Source organism: Sinocyclocheilus grahami, unplaced genomic scaffold (assembly GCF_001515645.1).
Source record: "Sinocyclocheilus grahami isolate Dianchi unplaced genomic scaffold, SAMN03320097.WGS_v1.1 scaffold307.1, whole genome shotgun sequence".
NCBI lineage: Eukaryota > Metazoa > Chordata > Actinopteri > Cypriniformes > Cyprinidae > Sinocyclocheilus > Sinocyclocheilus grahami.
In genome coordinates, this window is record NW_015505486.1 from 682254 (window position 1) to 701902 (window position 19649).

General features: G+C 34.9%; 1 protein-coding gene across 1 annotated transcript in view; it reads left to right on the top strand.

The window, feature by feature from the left end:
• Positions 1-19649, top strand: part of abca3b (ATP-binding cassette, sub-family A (ABC1), member 3b) — a 63913-nt gene that overhangs the window by 9489 nt on the left and 34775 nt on the right. Inside the window, exons 4-9 of the mRNA XM_016293781.1 lie at positions 3705-3870; positions 6781-7040; positions 7122-7238; positions 9499-9619; positions 15055-15228; positions 15311-15492. Coding sequence (XP_016149267.1) covers positions 3705-3870; positions 6781-7040; positions 7122-7238; positions 9499-9619; positions 15055-15228; positions 15311-15492 — 1020 coding nt within the window. The remainder of the gene's footprint in view (positions 1-3704; positions 3871-6780; positions 7041-7121; positions 7239-9498; positions 9620-15054; positions 15229-15310; positions 15493-19649) is intronic.

Genomic DNA, 19649 nt, shown 5'->3' on the forward strand with positions numbered 1-19649 from the left:
TACGCCGTCATTTTTGCTCATAAAGGTAAGAGTAATACATCATTCGTAACGGTAAAGGGTCTACTTTTATTTGTGTGCACTCACAATATCAACAAAACGTTGTGCTTTTATAAAATAAAGAAAACAAACATGATGCGCTTTCTACCATCTCGGTCTTGAACAGGAGCGCTTCACAAAAATGAACCGATACTCAGCGAATACATGCCTCACAGACATGATAAATATATCTATAGAAAGCTTTAAATTACTACTTAATGAAATAAAACAAATCAAAAACTCTTTCATTATAATCATAATCCGTAAAGATGCACTTCTCTCTAAAGGCACGTCTAATGAGGAGATGGTGAGTCAGGATCGGCAACTTCATCCTTGCGACACCGACTCTGAAAACACTAGTTTATTAGTAAATAACTCAAATATCTCCCGAAGCCCGGCCCGAGGGGCGTAAAAAAGTCTGAAATGCAGGGCTCTAATAAAATTATTATTGTCTACACTGGATGCGGTGCGGCGCGACAAATTCCCGGCAGTAAACTGCTGCTGCGTTCTATTTATGACGTAGCCTACTGACACAAATTTCAAATGATTTTCAACGGTCGCTTTGTCGCGTCAATTGTAGACAGACTTCAGGTGTTGCGGCGCGGCGCGTCACGACAACTGTTGCGTCCGTTGTAGACACGGTGTAATAAAGGCACGAATCTCTGTGTGTCTGTCTGTTTGCATTTTTATTATGTCGAGAACCGTTCATCCAATAGACTTCACGCGTGGCGGGTGTGTTACTGCGGACCCAAGGGAGTGCAGTGTCTCATTTTGGGGCAATATGGACACGCGACACGTTCAGAATGAATAAACTTTTAATAAACATCAGAACAGCGCGCAGGCTGGGCTTATATTCTCCGAGAACGGACACTGCACTAGTTATACAAAACACACAGGCCTGTTAAGAGCAATACTTTTAATATAGACAAATTATTATTAAGCTGGGCTACTGTACGTTTTTTTTATGACTGCCGTATTCGCAAGTATTTTCCAAGCAAATTAAGTGCACGTATTTATCATGTGTAAAATTACTGATTAACATGGCAGATAAAAGCAGCTCGTTTTTTTTACACCAACAATATACTATAGGCGTACTACTTGCAGAACTCAGGTGATTTTTCACACTTGATGTGCTGTTGTGGTAGGCCAGTTTCAAATCGTATGTTTGGCACACTGCCTTTGTCTTGTCCTCACTCAATTTAAAGTGCTCCCACACAGCTGAGGTCTTCAGCATTTTTGTCTTCTGTTCCAGATGAAATGAATCATGATGTTCATGACGTTCACTCATGGGCGATTCATATTCAAGTGCGAATGAGAACCATTTCGTGGGGGATGCCAGGTGTTCGGAGGGGAAAAAAAGAATATTCGAATCTCAAAATTGAAAATCGAATGCCAACCCACCGAACGAATAATCGAATATTCTAGTCCAGCCCTAAAAATCACTCTATAATGTAATTATTGTTATTATTATTAATTACTCCATTTCTTTTATAGTGAAACATTACAACATTATTTTAACCTGTAAAACTGAATGCTTAACAGGTTAAATCATTATGTGGAGGAATCTCATGAAGAAATTTTCATGTATTTCACTCTTGCATCAAAAGGTATATAAAATGATTATTTTTTTAAATACAATAATTAAATATATTCCATTTATAATAATTAATTATAATTTAAATATATGGCATTATTACTATTATTAAATTAAAATTATATTTTGCATAAATGAAATGGAGCTTTTTGCATTCTAACAATATTTGTATGATTTGCATGATATTAAACACATTTTCCCCTTGAATTCTTATTAATGCAATAAATCCCATGTTGTTTACTAATAATAGTAATAAAGTAATGAAAGTCACTTTATTATTATTATTTTTAAAATGAATAATGGCATAAATTACATTAGATTTGCTTGTTCATTACATTGTCATGTATGTATGTTTGTATAAATGTGTGTGTGTGTGTGTATAAACAACTGAAATTAAAAATGAGAACTGGGGGAAAATAACTGACAAAAACTGTAATGATACTGAAAATGCAATTAGATGTACTTATGCAAAATCACTTCCTCCATTTTCTTTTGATTTTGGTGTGAAATATAGAGCATTCTTGTCGGTTTTAGTGACAGTCACCCATTTATGTGTCGCTCATGATGATAACCGTTACTTAAAGCCAGTGTTCCTGAAGGAAATGTTCTTTTCTGAGCATTTGAGGACAAAATAACCCGTTTTCCACAGAAGTCAAGAGTGCAGTCGAATCTAGCTGGAGGAATCAGGCCATTTGTACATTTGTGCAACAAATAGCCTCAAAGCATATTGCTTTCATGACTCCGGCGCCTGCACTTGTGTTTATGAACCACTGAATCTTCAGGCCGAAAGGTTTCAGCCGTTTTGAGATGCATTGGCTAAGGTTTCTCCATGAGGTCAGCTCTGGTTTCTTCTCATGAGGACACGAGTGAATCATCATCTCTCGTTCACTGACGCTGTAGTGAGTTAACCACAGCTCCGGTGCAGGTGCTGGATCAGCGTCGCGGAAGAGAGCACATTTCTGTGTAAATTCTTCATCAAATGTATGTTTTTAAACAGTTAACTTAAGAATGGTTTTATGAATGATTTACACAGAAATGAGTTTTCCTCATGCCATGAATGAGGCCCAAAATGACACCCAATTCTCCCAATATGAGGGATTTACGCAGATGCTTTTACGCAGTTTTATTTTGTCAGATGAAAATTTAGAGTAGGTGCTGAACTGAATTTTATGCAGATAACAAAGTGAGGCTGTGCGTTCAGTCCGTTCAGTCGTTCATATGATGAAACATTGGAGATTCATATTTTCAGTGGACAAAAAACATTTTTGTTGGGTGAACAATTAGACCTGCGCAATTTAATAATAATAATAATAAATATAATATATTTGATTATTTATTAACAATATATAAATTTTAATATATAACAAAATAGTAACTATTATTATTATAATTAGTTGTTGTTATTAATAATATTCACTTTCTTTATTTTACAGTCAAATATTACAACAGAAATACTACTTGTTTTGTTTGAATTAAACACTTAATTTCTTTGTTTTATAGTAAAGTTTGTTTGCGTAGTATTTTTATTTATTCATAATAGTAATATTTAATTATTATTATTATTATTGAATATACATTTTTGTATTTTACTGTGAAATATTACAACAAATATTTTCATATTTTGCAACTTATTATTCTTATTATTGTTAAACACTTGATTTTACAGTTAAAAATGCTTGTGTAATATTTTTATTTAGTAACGATAGTTATTATTGTTATTATTATTATTATTATATAGTCATATAGACATATAGTCACAGTTTTGGACCATATTATGCAGCCCTACAAACAACCACAGTAAACCTAGGGTTTAAAAAAAGTTATTTTATTATTATAAAAAAAAAAAAATCTGAATGTCAAATAAAATATCTCAAGTGTATATTGCACAATATTCAGTATTATCTGGTATGGTAAGCGTAAGGTTGTTGGTTCAAACCCCACAAGAGTTTTTCAGTCTTTATTGTGCCATTAATCAAGACACTCATGTTACTTTGGGGTTTGACCCTGCATTACATGAAACGTTGAGTCATATGAAAATCATTTGCGAAGTAACGGTTGATCTGGTGTGTGGCAGGTCAGCTATCATCTGCGCTTCACGTACAGCCCCAGAAACGCTCCTGCGCACGAGAAGTCGGAGTTCAACCCCAACAATGATCAGGACTGGCACACGCTCAGTCTGTTCCCGCTGATCCAGCTGCCCGGGCCCAGAGAACAACACGAACCACACGGGGGCACGCCAGGTCAGTCCACATTGATGCATTGTGAGAAATGTTGCTGTAAAGTACCAATAAACCCAGCATAAGAAAATTACAGGCGTGAATTTCTAAACTTTGCTGAAAATATCCTCACCTTCAGGCCATCCAAGATGTAGATGAGTTTGTTTCTTCATCAGATTTGGAGAAATGTAGCATTACATCACTTGCTCAGCAATGGATCCTCTGCAGTGAATGGGTGCCGTCAGAATGAGCGTCCAAACAGCTGATAAAAACATCACAATAATCCACACCACTCCAGTCCATCAGTTAATGTCTTGTGAGGCGAGAAGCTGCATGTTTGTACAAAATCCATGATTGACGTTTTTTTTTTTTTACTTCAAACCATTTTGTCTGTCCATAATAATGCTTCGTCCAGTGAAAATGTTTATCCTCTGTTGTCTCTCACACCAAAATCCACCCACATATTTGTTTAGAAATGTTATGGACTGTTTACACTTGTAAACTGTGCATATTTCTCTCTTGATTCAGACCAGATAACTTTTTCACTGGAGAAAGCAATATTTTGAATAGAGGACTCGTGTTTTAGCCATGAGCGACAGTTTAAAGTTAAAAACATCTTAATGATGGATTTGTTTCTTACAAACACACAGCTTTTCTCTTCACAAGACATTAACTGATGGACTGGAGTGGTGTGGGTTACTTGTGGATTATTGTGATGTTTTTATCAGCTGTTTGGACTCTCATTCTGACGGCACCCATTCACTGCAGAGGATCCATTGCTGAGCAATTGATGTAACGCTTGGATTTCTCCAAGAGTGAGTCTGTAAATACGTGTGTGCTTAATGTTGAATTTTTATGCATTAAAATATAGATGATGCTAAAGCTAACAGCTGCAAAACTACAAGTATAGGCTAATAAAATAGTATCAGTTCATTAAAAAACTCAGTAATCAAATCGCCCATCATCTTGCAAATTGGACCCGATCGATTTCTTCCTTCAACAGACTTGATACACCAGCTGTCAGTTACCGTCAACAGATGAGATAAACCGGCTTGTTCTCTTGCTTCCTTAATGATCTCTTCCTGTACACAAGGTTTCCCGTGACGGCACTAGCTATTGATTAGGAAGTGATTTGGATTAGTTAGCGCTCTCTTCATCTGATGGCCTCCAGTGCTGCCAGTGGCTTCAAACGCCTGCAGCGTGTCTGTTATTAATCATGAGCGCTGCTTTAGCATAGGCTCTGAACTTTGATGACTATCGACCTCTATTTTTGGTATGGTGCTACAAATTACATCTTGATCTCCGCTCGCATGACTCTTTACGCTTCACCGTCGTCCTTTCATCTGCATGTAATTGCATTGAGTTGCTTTATAGTGCGAGTGCGAGAGACCGCACAGCGAGTGTTTTGATCTTCGAGGGTCATTATGGTTTGAAAAGCCATAAGAAGCAGTGAGGAATTTTCAATAAATGTTTAAGCTTTGTAACCTTCAGAAGCTCAGCAGAGTTGTTATAGGTGTTTTAGAGTTTAACCCCTCATTGCTGTCTGATTTGTAGATTGTACCCCAAAGTATTAGTTTTGCCCATTAATTTCCTATTACCGAACAGAAGTGTCAATTTTTTTGTGTGTGTTCATATAGCAAGTATGACAAAAGTCACCATTCTGATGCATTACATTTTTTCATTTTAAAAATGTATGGTCTAAAATGAGCAATGTTTGAGGTTACAGTGAGGTATTTACAGTGTTTTTTTTTTTTTTTTGAGGATGTAAAAGCAAAAATGTGACGCTTATAATATTATAAAAAGCATTTACATGTTCTTCTGTTAAGAATGTTTTTTTTTTTTGTTTTTTTTTTACTGAAATCTGAAAATTCTGAATTTTTACAATAATTTTTGTTTTTTTTTGTTTATGACATTGCATCATCATTGCAACGCTATAAAATTAGATATGATTTTATGCATAAAATGGTTATATCATTTTTTTGCATTTAGATTGGATTTGATAGATAATTGTTTTAATTATAATTTTATAAAAGCATTTACATTAATACTTTTTTGTTGCTTTTTTTTCTTTAAATCATCATTTTAAAGTAATTTTTTGTGCATTGTTTTTGCAACGTTGTAAAATTGGATATAACTTTATAAAAAAGGTTGGTAAGTGATTTTTTTTTTTGCATTTAAATAATTTTATCATGCATATTGTAGAAACGGTGCAAAAAAATTGTTCTGCATTTATTTTCAATGTTTTTTTTTTCCAAATCATATCCAACTTATTTTGTATGTGTGTGTTCTTATAGCAAGTGCATCAAGTTCCCAAGTTTTGTACCATTCTGATGAATTGAAACGGTTTAAAAAAACACATTTTATTTGGGGGGGAGGTCTTAAATGGCCAAAGACTGAGGTTAAGGTGAGGCATTTACAATTCAATGTTTTTCCTATTTTTTTGAGGATTTGATAGCAAAAATATAAAACGTATAATTTTATTAAAGCATTTACATTCATATTTTTGTTAAAGCATATTAAGTTTTATGTTTTTTTTTTAAATCTTTTTTTACGTTTTTTTTTTTAAGTTAAACTTTTAAAACTGAATGTAACACAATAGATTAATACATTTTGTCTCACTAGTAAAATCATATTAACACACATTGTCTTCTCTGGCAGAACAGTGAGTTTTAACATGTACAGACTGGCCTCATTTACTTGCATTGCATTAACCTCACTGTGACCCAGATTCGCGCTCTTTTAAAGAAAAGGCAGGACAAGTGGAAATTAATATTTGTTGTATCCAACATTAAACCACAAATGCTGTCGATTGAGCTTGTACTTGTACAGAACCCAGAATATTCTCCTCAGTTTATTTGATTCAATTAAAACCCTCATAAGTTTGACTGAGTGAATCTCATGAGTACTGTATGTGTCTCTGGTGTCTCTGGACAGGATATTACCGCGAGGGCTTCCTGCAGGTGCAGCATGCAGTGGACCAGGCCATCATGAAGGCCTACAACAGCACGGCGGCGGCGGCCCTCCTCAAACGAGCCCAAGTGCTGTTGGCCCGCTTCCCTTACCCAGCGTTCATCTACGACGTCTTCATCCTGGCCATCCAGAGCCAGCTGCCGCTGCTGCTGGTGCTCAGCTTCACCTACACCTCTCTGAATATCGTCCGCGCTGTGGTGCAGGAGAAGGAGAGGAAACTGAAGGTACACAAAGATGGGCATGGACATGGATTCTGTTGCTCTTGATGTGAGAAAGCTCGACTGAGCCGTGTGTGTGTTTTGCAGGAGTACATGCGCATGATGGGTCTCAGTAACTGGTTGCACTGGAGCGCCTGGTTCCTCATGTTTTTCCTCTTTCTCTCCATCTCCATCTTCTTTGTTACCGTACTTATCTGCCTCAAGGTAAACACAGGTTATATTTACACTTTGGTTATATGATCTGCTCTTTGTTAGTGCCTTGTGCTACCAGAAATACCACTATACTGTTTGCATCTCTGTGAAGAGTTTTTTTTGTTTTAGCTCACTTGAGACCTGAGAACCTGTTTTTATTTAGAACAAGTTCCACTTGTTGCACAAAAGCACCGGAATGGAGTGTTTTTTTTTGAACATTTACATTTTTCCACAGATACACATGGTATAGATGTTTATATGATATGATTATTTTCCTAAATATATTCATTTAGAGTTTTGCTTTAATTAAAAAAAAGAGATATTTTTTAAAGGTGTTGTTTTAGTATACAGTCAAGACCAATCAATTGACGTCCTCAAAAATCGCTGATGAAGTCTCTTTTTTTGCAGTAAATGTTAGCATATAAAATTTCCATAATTATAAACATGAAATATTATATAATATGGAATGCATAACGCTGCTTATAAATGAAAAGAAATGGGGGGAAAATTAGGAATAATAATTAAAATATAAAACAGTAAATATCCATGTATGTACGTGTATATTTCAAATAAACACTTCTATAAAACTCAAGAATAATACTCGACTATGAATTTCATTAGTAATTTGCATGTTAAAATCAAATTAGTTTTTTGCATTTATTATTATGAAATTTGGCAATAATAATACATTTTTCCATAGCCAAAAAACCCCCACTGTATTCTAAAACATACACTAATTATATATATATATATATATATATATATTTCCCAATAAACATTAACATATAAATGTACAGTAAATGTTTTTAATTATAAATGTTATATAGAATTGTATAGTGTATATATTGGAAGAGAGGTGTTATTTTTATAACTGAAAAAATGAAAAAAACAATGTATATACAGAATAATAATTAATAAAATTATTTTGAATAAAATTGATTAATTGTTAAAGCAGTACAAAATTAAAGGGGTCATATGATGCGATTTCAATTTTTCCTTTCTCTTTGGAGTGTTACAAGCTCTTGGTGCAAAAAGAAGATCTGTAAAGTTGCAAAGACTAAAGTCTCAAATCCAAAGAGATATTCTTTATAAAAGTTCAACGCCTACCTAAAGCGGCTCGTTCTAACACGCCCCCACATGTCTATGTCACTATGTGGGAAGATTTGCATAACGCCGCCCAAATGTTCACGCAAAGAAAAAAGGCGTAACTTTTATTCTCGCTGTAGTATTGTTGTTGCCGCCGCCATGTCGTGAAGGCGCTGTGTGCTTCGTTGTGGAGGAAGCGGAGTCCAGCCCGGGGTCGTCACATGTGGTTGCCGCAAGCCCGCCGGCCGCTCCTTCGTTGAATCCGCCGACCGTGCCGTTCTCAAGCCCGCCGGCCTCCGCTCACTCAAGCAAGTTTTGAGCAGTGTAGAGTAGCACTTGTTTGTCATTTCACCGATCACAAATGCAGACATAGTTTTATGTTTGCGCGGCACGATGCAACGCGTAAAAAGACAGTATAAGTCATTATAATCCGTAATTATGTCCCCACTGGATGCAACAAATGCCTCGTTTATAATGGGTTTTAATGTTTTTGTCTCGTCGCTCCGGCCGGACATGGCATCACAGTATGGTGAGGGGCGTAACATTTCCATCTCATGCTTGAGGTATTCGGCCAATCACAATGCACTGGATAGCTGGCCAATCACAGCACACCTCGCTTTTCAGAACGATGAGCTTTGTAAAAATCAACGCGTTTCAGAAAGGCGGGGCATAGAGGAGAAACAATAATGTACAGTATGTGGAAAATAATGTGTTTTTTAACTTTAAACCACATAAACACATTTCATTACACCAAATACACAAAATAATGTTCTTTTTAGCAACATCATATGACCCCTTTACGTATGCACATGTATAATTAAAGTAAATACTTAAAAATAATACTCAAAACTATACAGCCGTTTTCTTTAATTAGTAATCTGCAAAAAAATTGGCAATAATGATAATAATAAATTCTCTAAAGGCAAAAAAGTGAGTTTGTTTAATCGTAGCAAAAATGTATTGATATTTTCATTTACAACTTTCTGTAAACCAAATTGTAATTGAAGGCGTGCAATGAATGGTTAATAGATTTACTAAGGAATCCGAATCATTAAATACAATGAGAATCATAATTGTTAAATTCCTTCCGATTCCCATCTGAAAAGTACACGGTTTTCTAGTTTTGCCAAACAGTCGTATGTAGGTAATGTATGTAATGTAACGTTAAGTGTTGTTTCTCTGTCAGGTGAGTCCTAACGGAGCGGTGTTGACCTACAGCGACCCCACGCTGGTGTTTGTCTTCCTGCTGGTGTTTGCCGTGTCCACCATTAACTTCAGCTTCATGATCAGCGCCTTCTTCTCCAGAGGTGACTTCTCCATCTCTGCTCTGTGAATGTGTGATTACTCTTGTAATTGTCGTTACACTGTATTATCTGACAGCGTATACTGTATATACAGCCGTTTAATCAAGCGGCATTACTATGGTGAGAAACAAAGCCTCATAATCAAAGGCTGGAGATAGTAGAACAAAGAGAAAGCAGAGGTGACTAAAGGAATGAAGGCACAAAATGGGACATATTTGCTGTGTTTTTGGCTCTGTACAGGCACAAACAAAATGAGCTGCGTTTAAACTCGACTCTTACAAAGCTTTCAGAAATCAGCTCTCCTTTGTCCATAACCTGCGCTACTTTTTTCTTTTCCCTGCCAAACAAAAACCTTCGATTACCCCAAACTGTGTGTAAAAGCAGCTGAGGAAAATGCTCAGGTCGCAGTTATTGACCCTTTTTGATGCTAGAAATGCTTTCAGTGAGTGAAAGCAGGAGTCATGGCTGGACTGTGTTGTGTTTGATTGGTGAGCTAATAATAAGATGTGTAGATGTGCTTTAAGAGCAGATTCATAACGCTTTAACTCTTCAACCTGATGGGAGGAATGAATAGGAAATCAGATGCACTTTGGCGTTTTGTGCATTTAGTTTCATTTCATTATTGTGTTCGCAACTGACTGAACTGGCCATTTCACCGCCTGTGGTTTTGAGTTAAAGCTGTTGTTCAGCAAAAAATCTAAACTCAGTCATCATTTACTCAGAAATATGCAAAAATCATGATTTTTGTAAGTTGATCATTTCCATACAATTAAAGTGGACGGTGACCACAAAATTATTTCTTATTGAATATTTTTTACCTTGTTTTCCAGTACAAATATATATATAAATATAAATAAATCACGATTTACTTGAGAAACAAAATGGCTTAAGTTTTCTGAAAACAAATTAATTAATTAATTAATTACCATGAGCAAATATTTGTCAGTTGGGAAAGAACAATTTTTGTTTTTTCCTTTTGAATTAACTTTATATTTCTAACTTTTTTCTTGTTTTATGTACAAACTCACTTAAATCTGATACTTTTTTCAGAAAATGAGACTTAGTATTTGAGGTCCGTTTGCATCTCAAATAAATTAATCTTGTTTTAAGAATGTGTAGACATTTGAACTGGAAAAAAAAAAAGAGTAAGAAAACTTTTTTTTTTTTTGGCCATTTAAGGCTTCAAAAAGACAAAATGGTGCATGGATTTTTTTTTTAATGAAGAACCAGACAAAAATGTAGCTTCTGTTTGCTGGAATAACATGCCTTCTGCTCTTACTGTCCCATCTTGTTCACATTTCTGTGTTTTAAAACCCGGCATGACGCATTTAATGTTTTGTTTTTACGTGAAAGGCTTTGTTGAGTAAATTGCATTTTAAAAAGGTGCTCAAATATGCTGATGCATTAATAAAGTCATCAAATGATTCCTTTTATGGGCAGATTTGAAAACATTTCAGGCACTAAATGGTGACGCATAGCATTATGTGTAGGAGGAAATGAGGCAGTGTATGTCTGTAAAATGCAGCCTCAGGCAGGAAATGTAATATCATGTGTTGTCCTGTGTAAAAAATCAGCTGACACTCTGTGCGTTTAAGAGAAATGTTTGCTTGTTTGGACTCAAGGCAAATGCTTTGGTTGATCGTAATATTGTTCATGGTAGATTTACCTATTCATATGAGTCATGCTTCATTTGCCTAATGCAACTTGGTTAGCTTTTCATGTCAAAGATTATGAAATAATCCGTTTCTGAAATAATCTGAATGTAAGAGAGTGTTCATATACTTTCATTTCATCACAATAGTAAAAACAAAAGAAGTGCTTGAAGCTAATTTAGGACTATTAAGTTTTTTTTGTTGTTGCATTTTTGTTACTGCAGTGTAAATAATTGTATATTTTATGTTTATTTTTTTATTTGAATGTTGTTATTTTTGTTCTTTATTAATGTATTTGTATTTGTATTAATTAATTAATGAATTTAGTTATTGAATAAATGTATTTTATTCATTTATTTTTTTTAGTTTTATTTATTTACGTCCATTTTTATTTATTTCATTTAAAATTAAAACCAGTTTAATTTCAATTTTGGATTACAGGTGCAAAACAATGAAAAACTCTTAATGATCCTAACATTTTTATATCTTCCTTAAGCAATATACGATGTCTTGTTTTATTTTAAAAGTGAAATATGACCTGAGTTTCCTCATTACATTTATTATTTAGTGTTGTGGTTTTATACAGCTGATGTACAGTGGGGGAAAAAAGTATTTAGTCAGCCACCAATTGTGCAAGTTCCCCCACTTAAAAAGATGAGAGAGGCCTGTAATTTTCATCATAGGTATACCTCAACTATGAGAGACAAAATGAGAAAAAAAATCCAGAAAATCACATTGTAGGATTTTTAAAGAATTTATTTGCAAATTATGGTGGAAAATAAGTATTTGGTCAATAACTAAATTTCATCTCAATACTTTGTTATATACCCTTTGTTGGTAATGACAGAGGTCAAACGTTTTCTGTAAGTCTTCACAAGGTTTTCACACACTGTTGCTGGGATTTTGGCCCATTCCTCCATGCAGATCTCCTCTAGAGCAGTAATGTTTTGGGGCTGTCGCTGGGCAACACGGATTTTCAACTCCCTCCAAAGATTTTCTATGGGGTTGAGATCTGGAGACTGGCTAGGCCACTCCAGGACCTTGAAATGCTTCTTACGAAGCCACTCCTTCGTTGCCCGGGTGGTGTGTTTGGGATCATTGTCATGCTGAAAGACCCAGCCATGTTTCATCTTCAATGCCCTTGCTGATGGAAGGAGGTTTTCACTCAAAATCTCACGATACATGGCCCCATTCATTCTTTCGTTTACACGGATCAGTCGTCCTGGTCCCTTTGCAGAAAAACAGCCCCAAAGCATGATGTTTTCACCCCCATGCTTCACAGTAGGTATGGTGTATGGTTCCCCCACTGTATGTGATGCAGTGGTCGGCTGTTTTTTCTTACAGCAAATCGAGGCCATGTGTCTGAAATCGAATCGGTGCGGTGCAATGACCTTCTGTATTCAAAAGCCCATAGAGACTCAGCTCTCGGGTTTAGAAAGGCTGAAAATGGACCTTAATCAACACGTCCTGGATTGGCCTATTTAAAGCCCAAATGACATATTGTTGAGTGTGAAGAGGTTCTCCGCATCTCAGCGTCCCTTCGAGATGTGAATGTAAAAATAGCCCAGTGTGTCATTTTCTTCCATTTGTTGAGCAGCGGTGCCACTCTTTTCACTGCGCTTTCTCTCATCACCTCTCTCATTGGCTCTTTTGTGGCTGTTCGAGGGTCAAAGGGAGTGCAGCTCAAGGCCATGTGTGAGTGAGTGAGTGCAGGGGTTTGATTCTGGAGCCTTATAATGGAGACTCATTCGCATCTCACGTCCGTCATTACATCTCACACTCTGAATCTCATGCTGGTGAGAGTGAATGGCACAAAAACAGCCAGGTCACATTCACCCCGAAATGATTTTTTATTTTGTAATAGGCTTCCAGAGAAACGTCTTTGAAAAAAATATCACGCTGTATTTATATATAATATATGTATATGTGACCATGGAGCACAAAAGCAGTCTTAAGTCGCTGGGGGTATATTTGTAGCAATAGCCAACAATACATTGTATGGGTCAAAATTATAGATTTTTCTTTTATGACAAAAATCATTAGGATATTAAGTAAAGATCATGTTCCATGAAGATATTTTGTACAATTCCTACTGTAAATATATCAAAACTTAATTTTTGATTAGTAATATGCATTGCTAAGAACTTCATTTGGACAACGTTAAAGGTGATTTTCCTCAATATTTGGATTTTTTTTGCACCCTTAGATTACAGATTTTCAAATAGTTGTATCTCGGCCAAATATTGTTCTATTCCTAACAAACCATACATCAATGAAAAGCTTATTTATTCGGCTTTCAGATGATGTATACTTCTCAATTTCGAAAAATTGACCCTTATGACTGGTTTTGCTGTCCATGGTCACATATATAAATAATAATATAATTTGACTTTTCTTTTACAATTGCCTTTTTTCCCCTGTGTCAGAATCAGACTTTAATACATTTTCCCGCAAATTCTGTATAATGTGACAAAATAATGAATGTTTTTTGGAATTGTTTTAAAAATAAAATAAAACTTAAAAATAGATAGTATTTAAATATTAAATTCTTCATAAATAATGGTAGTATTTGGTGCTCTTTTTTCCTGAGGCAAAATCAGACATCCATACATTTGTCTTCAAATTCTCATTAATATAATGTGAAAAAAATAATGGAACACTATATAAAACATAAAAATTAATAATTAAATATTATATAAGTATTTATAAACGATGTTAGTATTTGCTGTTAGATGTTAGATTTTGTTTTTAAATCGGCATGAATTAGTGTATTACGTTATTATTATTATTTTTTTAGAGATTCATCATTGTGAATAATGGGAAATACAAAAAAACACATATATATCATGGTGTGATTTTTTTTTTCTCTTATTTTATATAACTTTCACAATTACCTATTTTTTCCTGAAGCAGACTTCCATACTTTTTTTCCCCAAATTCACATTAATACAATATGAAAAAAATTATGATTTTTTTATAATAAAGAATTTAAATAAAATATAAAAACAAATATTATTTCAATATTAAAGTGTCTTCAAATGGTAGTATTTGTATTGCTTGTATCATGTCTTCACTTAAATAAGTGTAACGTATTATATTACAGGAATTTTTATTTAGAGAATCACCATTGTGAATAATGCAAAATACAAACACACACACACACACACACACACACACACACACATACATCTCAGGGGGGGGAAAATCCAAAAAAATAAAATTAATAAACAAAACAAAAAATAAGAAATAAACACACACACACATATATATATATATATATATATATATATGTCAGTGTGATTTTATTTCTTATTTTTTGTTTTGTTTATTAATTTTATTTTTTTGGATTTTCCCCCCCCTGAGAATCATGCATTTCTCCCTAAATTATTATTAATATAATGTGAAAATAATTTAATTTAATAAACTTGAATATGAATTGTTTTAAAAATAAAATGAAAACATGAGAATAAGTATTTAAATAAGTACTTTTAAATAATAGTAGAATTTGTTTTGTTGCCTTTATGTAAACCAGCAGGAATTGTTATATCACAGTACTTTTATACAGAGAATCACCATTGTAAGTAATTGGAAATATAAAAACACAAATGTCCATGCACTTTTGCAGTACGATGTTAAAACCAATGACACAACGTAAAACATCTTAAAGGTCTTAAAATAGCATCTTAAAGTAAAATATAATTTCTTCCTTTTCATTTAGCAGTGAAGTTGTTTTCATATAATCCTGAGCAAAACCTCGTTTTAATTAAAGGTCTTCCTCTCCCGTAGCGAATGTGGCCGCAGCAGCGGGCGGCTTCATCTACTTCCTGAGCTACCTGCCGTACATCTTCCTGTGGCCTCGCTATGACCTGCTGTCGCATGCCCAGAAAGTCTCCGCCTGCCTCATCTCCAACGTGGCCATGGCCATGGGAGCCCAGCTGATCGGCATGTTCGAGAGCAAAGGTCAGGGGTCCGACTGAACTGACTCTGCTGCTGCTCTAATCACACATCGTAAGCTGACGCTCGTGTCCTGTGTGGTCCTCAGGGACGGGCATCCAGTGGCATAACCTGTTTGAGCCGGTGACGGTGGACGATGACTTCTCTCTGGCTCAAGTGCTGGGTCTGCTGCTGGTGGACTCGGTGCTGTACGGTCTGGTTGCCTGGTACATGGAAGCCGTGTTTCCGGGAGAATATGGAGTCCCTCGTCCATGGTACTTCTTCATTCTGGTAAGTATTGTCTACATCAGGGGTGCCCAAACTCGGTCCTGGAGGGCCGGTGTCCTGAAGAGTTTAGCTCCAACCCCAATTAAACACACCTGAACCAGCTAATCGAGCTCTTACTAGGCATACTAGAAACGTAAAGGCAGGTGTGTTAAAGCAAGTTGGAGCTAAACTCTGCAGGACACCGGCCCTCCAAGACCGAGTTTGGGCACCCCTGGTCTACATGCACATCAACTGGTAGGGGTTGAATTCACTAAGAAGCTAAACTGTTTCCTAAAGGGATAGTCCAATACTTTTTTTCCTGTATCACTTTCTTTTGTCAAAAGAAGATATTTTGAAGAATGTTGGTAACTGAACAGTTTCGGTTCCCATTGACTTGCATTGTATGGATGAAAAATACAATCGAAGTCAGTGGAAACCGAAACTGTTTGGTTACTAACATCCTTCAAAATATCTTCTTTTGTGTTCAGCTGAAGAAAGTCAGGTTTGGAACGACATGAAGAGGAGTAAATGCTGACAAAATTGTCATTTTTTTGGTTGGACTATAGTGAAATTCTTGGAAAGTTCTTAAGACGTTCGTGATCATTTTCTTTGTAAATGATTTATATTTTATTGGGTTTTCTTTTTTTTTGCAAACAAACAACCAAATAAAACATACATATTTTCAATATTTAAACAATAACAAAGACGCCAAAATGAAGGCAAATTAGATATTAGAATAATGATGATATTTATATTTAAGTTCTTGAATTTTTTCCTAAGAACATCTTACTATTTTAATACCTATTTATTAAGAATATTATTATTAACCTGTCTTTTTGACATTGCCAGCATATTACTGTAATAATAATAATAATTGTGCAGTGTGCATACTATTTCTGACTTGATGCGAGTTCAGCTCTCTGTGTCACATTTTTAATGCGCTGTGTATTTTACATAAACATTTTTTATTATTATTATTTTTTTTTTCTGTCTCATGATGGATGATCTTTTGATTAAATTTGACACTAAATTCCATCCTTGAATTTAATCCTTTGTCAACAAATCAGGATTTTTAAGGCAAAAAGAGCATGCAAACCTTTTGTTTATTAAAATGTAAAGATAATAATATTAAAAATCCATTAATATTAATATTATTATATGCACAAACGAGCATCTGCTTTAGGATATTTTTATGCGTATGGATGTTTTATAAATCATTCATAGGAAAATTTCAGAAATTAGACTTAATTGGAAATATTTTTTTTACTGAATTTCAAATAAACAAAAAGTCACATCACGTATAATCGTGACAGATCGTTGTATATATAATCATATGAACTCACGCACATCCCCAGTAATTGTAATGTATGTCACTAGTGTTACAGTATGTTGTAATGCTAAATATTTGAAACAACCCAAATTAATTTGTTAAACAACTTCCCTTTGAGAATTTAAGACAAGTTGAAGGTTATTCAGACTTGAAAAAGTTAATAATTACGATGATTTTTAAGAACATTGTTTTCATGAGCTCAAATTGTTGCTATTAAATTTTGTTTTTAAAACGGTCCTAAGAAAAAAATGAATGTTTTTGGCAGTGCAAAATATTCGGAACTTTATTTTTAGAAAATAAGAAGATAGCAGAATTTTGTTCTTAACAATGTTTTGTGAATCCGGCCTTCAATGTTTTTGACCATGAGCGTGTTTATTTTGAGCGATTATTTCCTCAATCCTCAAACTTCCTCGTGCGCATCACATGGATTAGTGTTCTTGCGAAACTGTGCTCAAAGTAGGTTTATTTTGGCCTCATGAACTTGTCGCAGAGATAAGCGGTTCACCCATGGGAAGTCTTCAAAGTGCGAGGTAGTGAGAACCAGCACGAGCGCAACTTGAGTGACTTTCCTGACCGACAGGGTCTTGAAAGACAGGAAGCATTTGGTCTCGGCAGGAAAACCGTGCTTATGTCATCAAGACGGCCAGGAAGTGCATGCGCAGCCTTATCTCCAGACATACAGGATTTACTGTAGGGCGTGGAGAGGGAGGGGATGAAGAACAGTGGACATGATTTGCGCAGAGCTATTGTATATGTAGGACACCCGCTGCGTCAATGCTTGTGTTTGCAGACAGGCTTATCAGCGGAGCGGCAATAAAGACCCCTTCAGAGTGAAAGTGATATGAAACAATGGCCTTCTGGGTCACACCTTTGACTCAGTGGATGTCTAGCATGTTAATACACAAATGCCTTTGTACACAGAGTGTAGCGTAATGAATGACCTGGCTTTTGAGCTTATCTGAAAATGTTTTCACAGATTTATGGGTTTGCAGGAATTTCTTACACTAGATTAGTTACTTATTAGTAGTGCTGTCAAACGATTAATCACGATGAATCACATCCAAAATAAACGTTTTTGTTTACATAATATATATGTGTGTGTACTGTGTATATTTATTATATGTATATAAATACACACACATACAGCATATATTTGGAAATATTTATATTCTTATATTTTATATTATATATAAATATATTGAGCATATAAACATAACATATTTTTCTTAAATATATACATGCATGTGTTTATATTTATATATACATAATAAATATACACATTATATACACATTATGTAGACAAAAGCTTTTATTTTGGATGCGATTAATCGCGATTAATCGGTTTACAGCACTACTTATTAGTTATGTTTTTAGGGGTGTTTTTTAAGGCAAGCATCACTTATTACTGTTGTTCACGTTTAGGGATTTGAATGGCTGTAACACTGACATAGTTTATTCTGTGGACGTGATGGATGTTACATTAAATGTTACCTGAGCACTCTGCTGAAATGAACCAATCTATGCTGGTTTATTAATTAATCTTAAACCAATCTGTGCTGGTTTTCTGGTCTTAACTGGTCTTCTGCCTGGACATTATCAACCTGGGGACTTGAGCAAACCTCCAAGGAGGCTTCAATATGACTTAAAATTATTTCTAATGCCTAGAAAAACCTGGATATATGAGGAAGGCTCATTTTAAAAGTGTGATTTTTAGACCTGGAAAAGTCATACGATATAAAACATGTATAACATGGGCATTTTTATACATGTTTCTAGTTATGCCAAGTGCTACAATTTTTTTATGAGGTATAAATTGTGAGTAAAAAAAAAAGACCAGCAATGTTTTTTTTCAGCAATGCAACTATCAGTAAAACTGATGATTAAAGTCATGTTTTCCTTGACAGACTTCAGGCGTTTAAGGTGCAGTCACGTTTACTGGATTTTTACGTTGAAATCCAGTTATTTCAATGAGAATCTGCGCAATTGGTTCAAGTTGGTCACTCTAATTCACAGCAGAAACGCATTTTTGCATTTCAGCATTAAACGTAGTTGAAACGTAACTGTATATAAACTAAATATTTACAGAAACCTCTGAAATAGCAGATCGATTGAATTGCGTCAGTAAATTGATGTTTTACCTAACAGACTTCGAATGCTTAAACTGCGGCTACATTTACCATTGTTGAGTCAATATTCAATGGCAAAATCCAGTTGTTTTTTTCCAATAGGAATCCATGCAATCAGGAATTTCGCAAACAAGTTCAACTGGTCATGTGAACCATTGACAACATGAACCATAAAGATACATTTTTAAAAACCGATCTAAATTTAAGAGAATATCGGAATCCACAGCACAACTATCATGATAAACGATACACAGGAATAATATCATTGGGATCACTTTCAGAATAATGACCAGCAATGTTTTTTTTCAGCAATGCAACTATCAGTAAAACTGATGATTAAAGTCATGTTTTCCTTGACAGACTTCAGGCGTTTAAGGTGCAGTCACGTTTACTGGATTTTTACGTTGAAATCCAGTTATTTCAATGAGAATCTGCGCAATTGGTTCAAGTTGGTCACTCTAATTCACAGCAGAAACGCATTTTTGCATTTCAGCATTAAACGTAGTTGAAACGTTAACTTTATGTATAAACTAAATATTTACAGAAACCTCTGAAATAGCAGATCGATTGAATTGCGTCAGTAAATTGATGTTTTACCTGACAGACTTCGAATGCTTAAACTGCGGCTACATTTACCATTGTTGAGTCAATATTCAATGGCAAAATCCAGTTGTTTTTTTCTAATAGGAATCCACGCAATCAGGAATTTCGCAAACAAGTTCAAC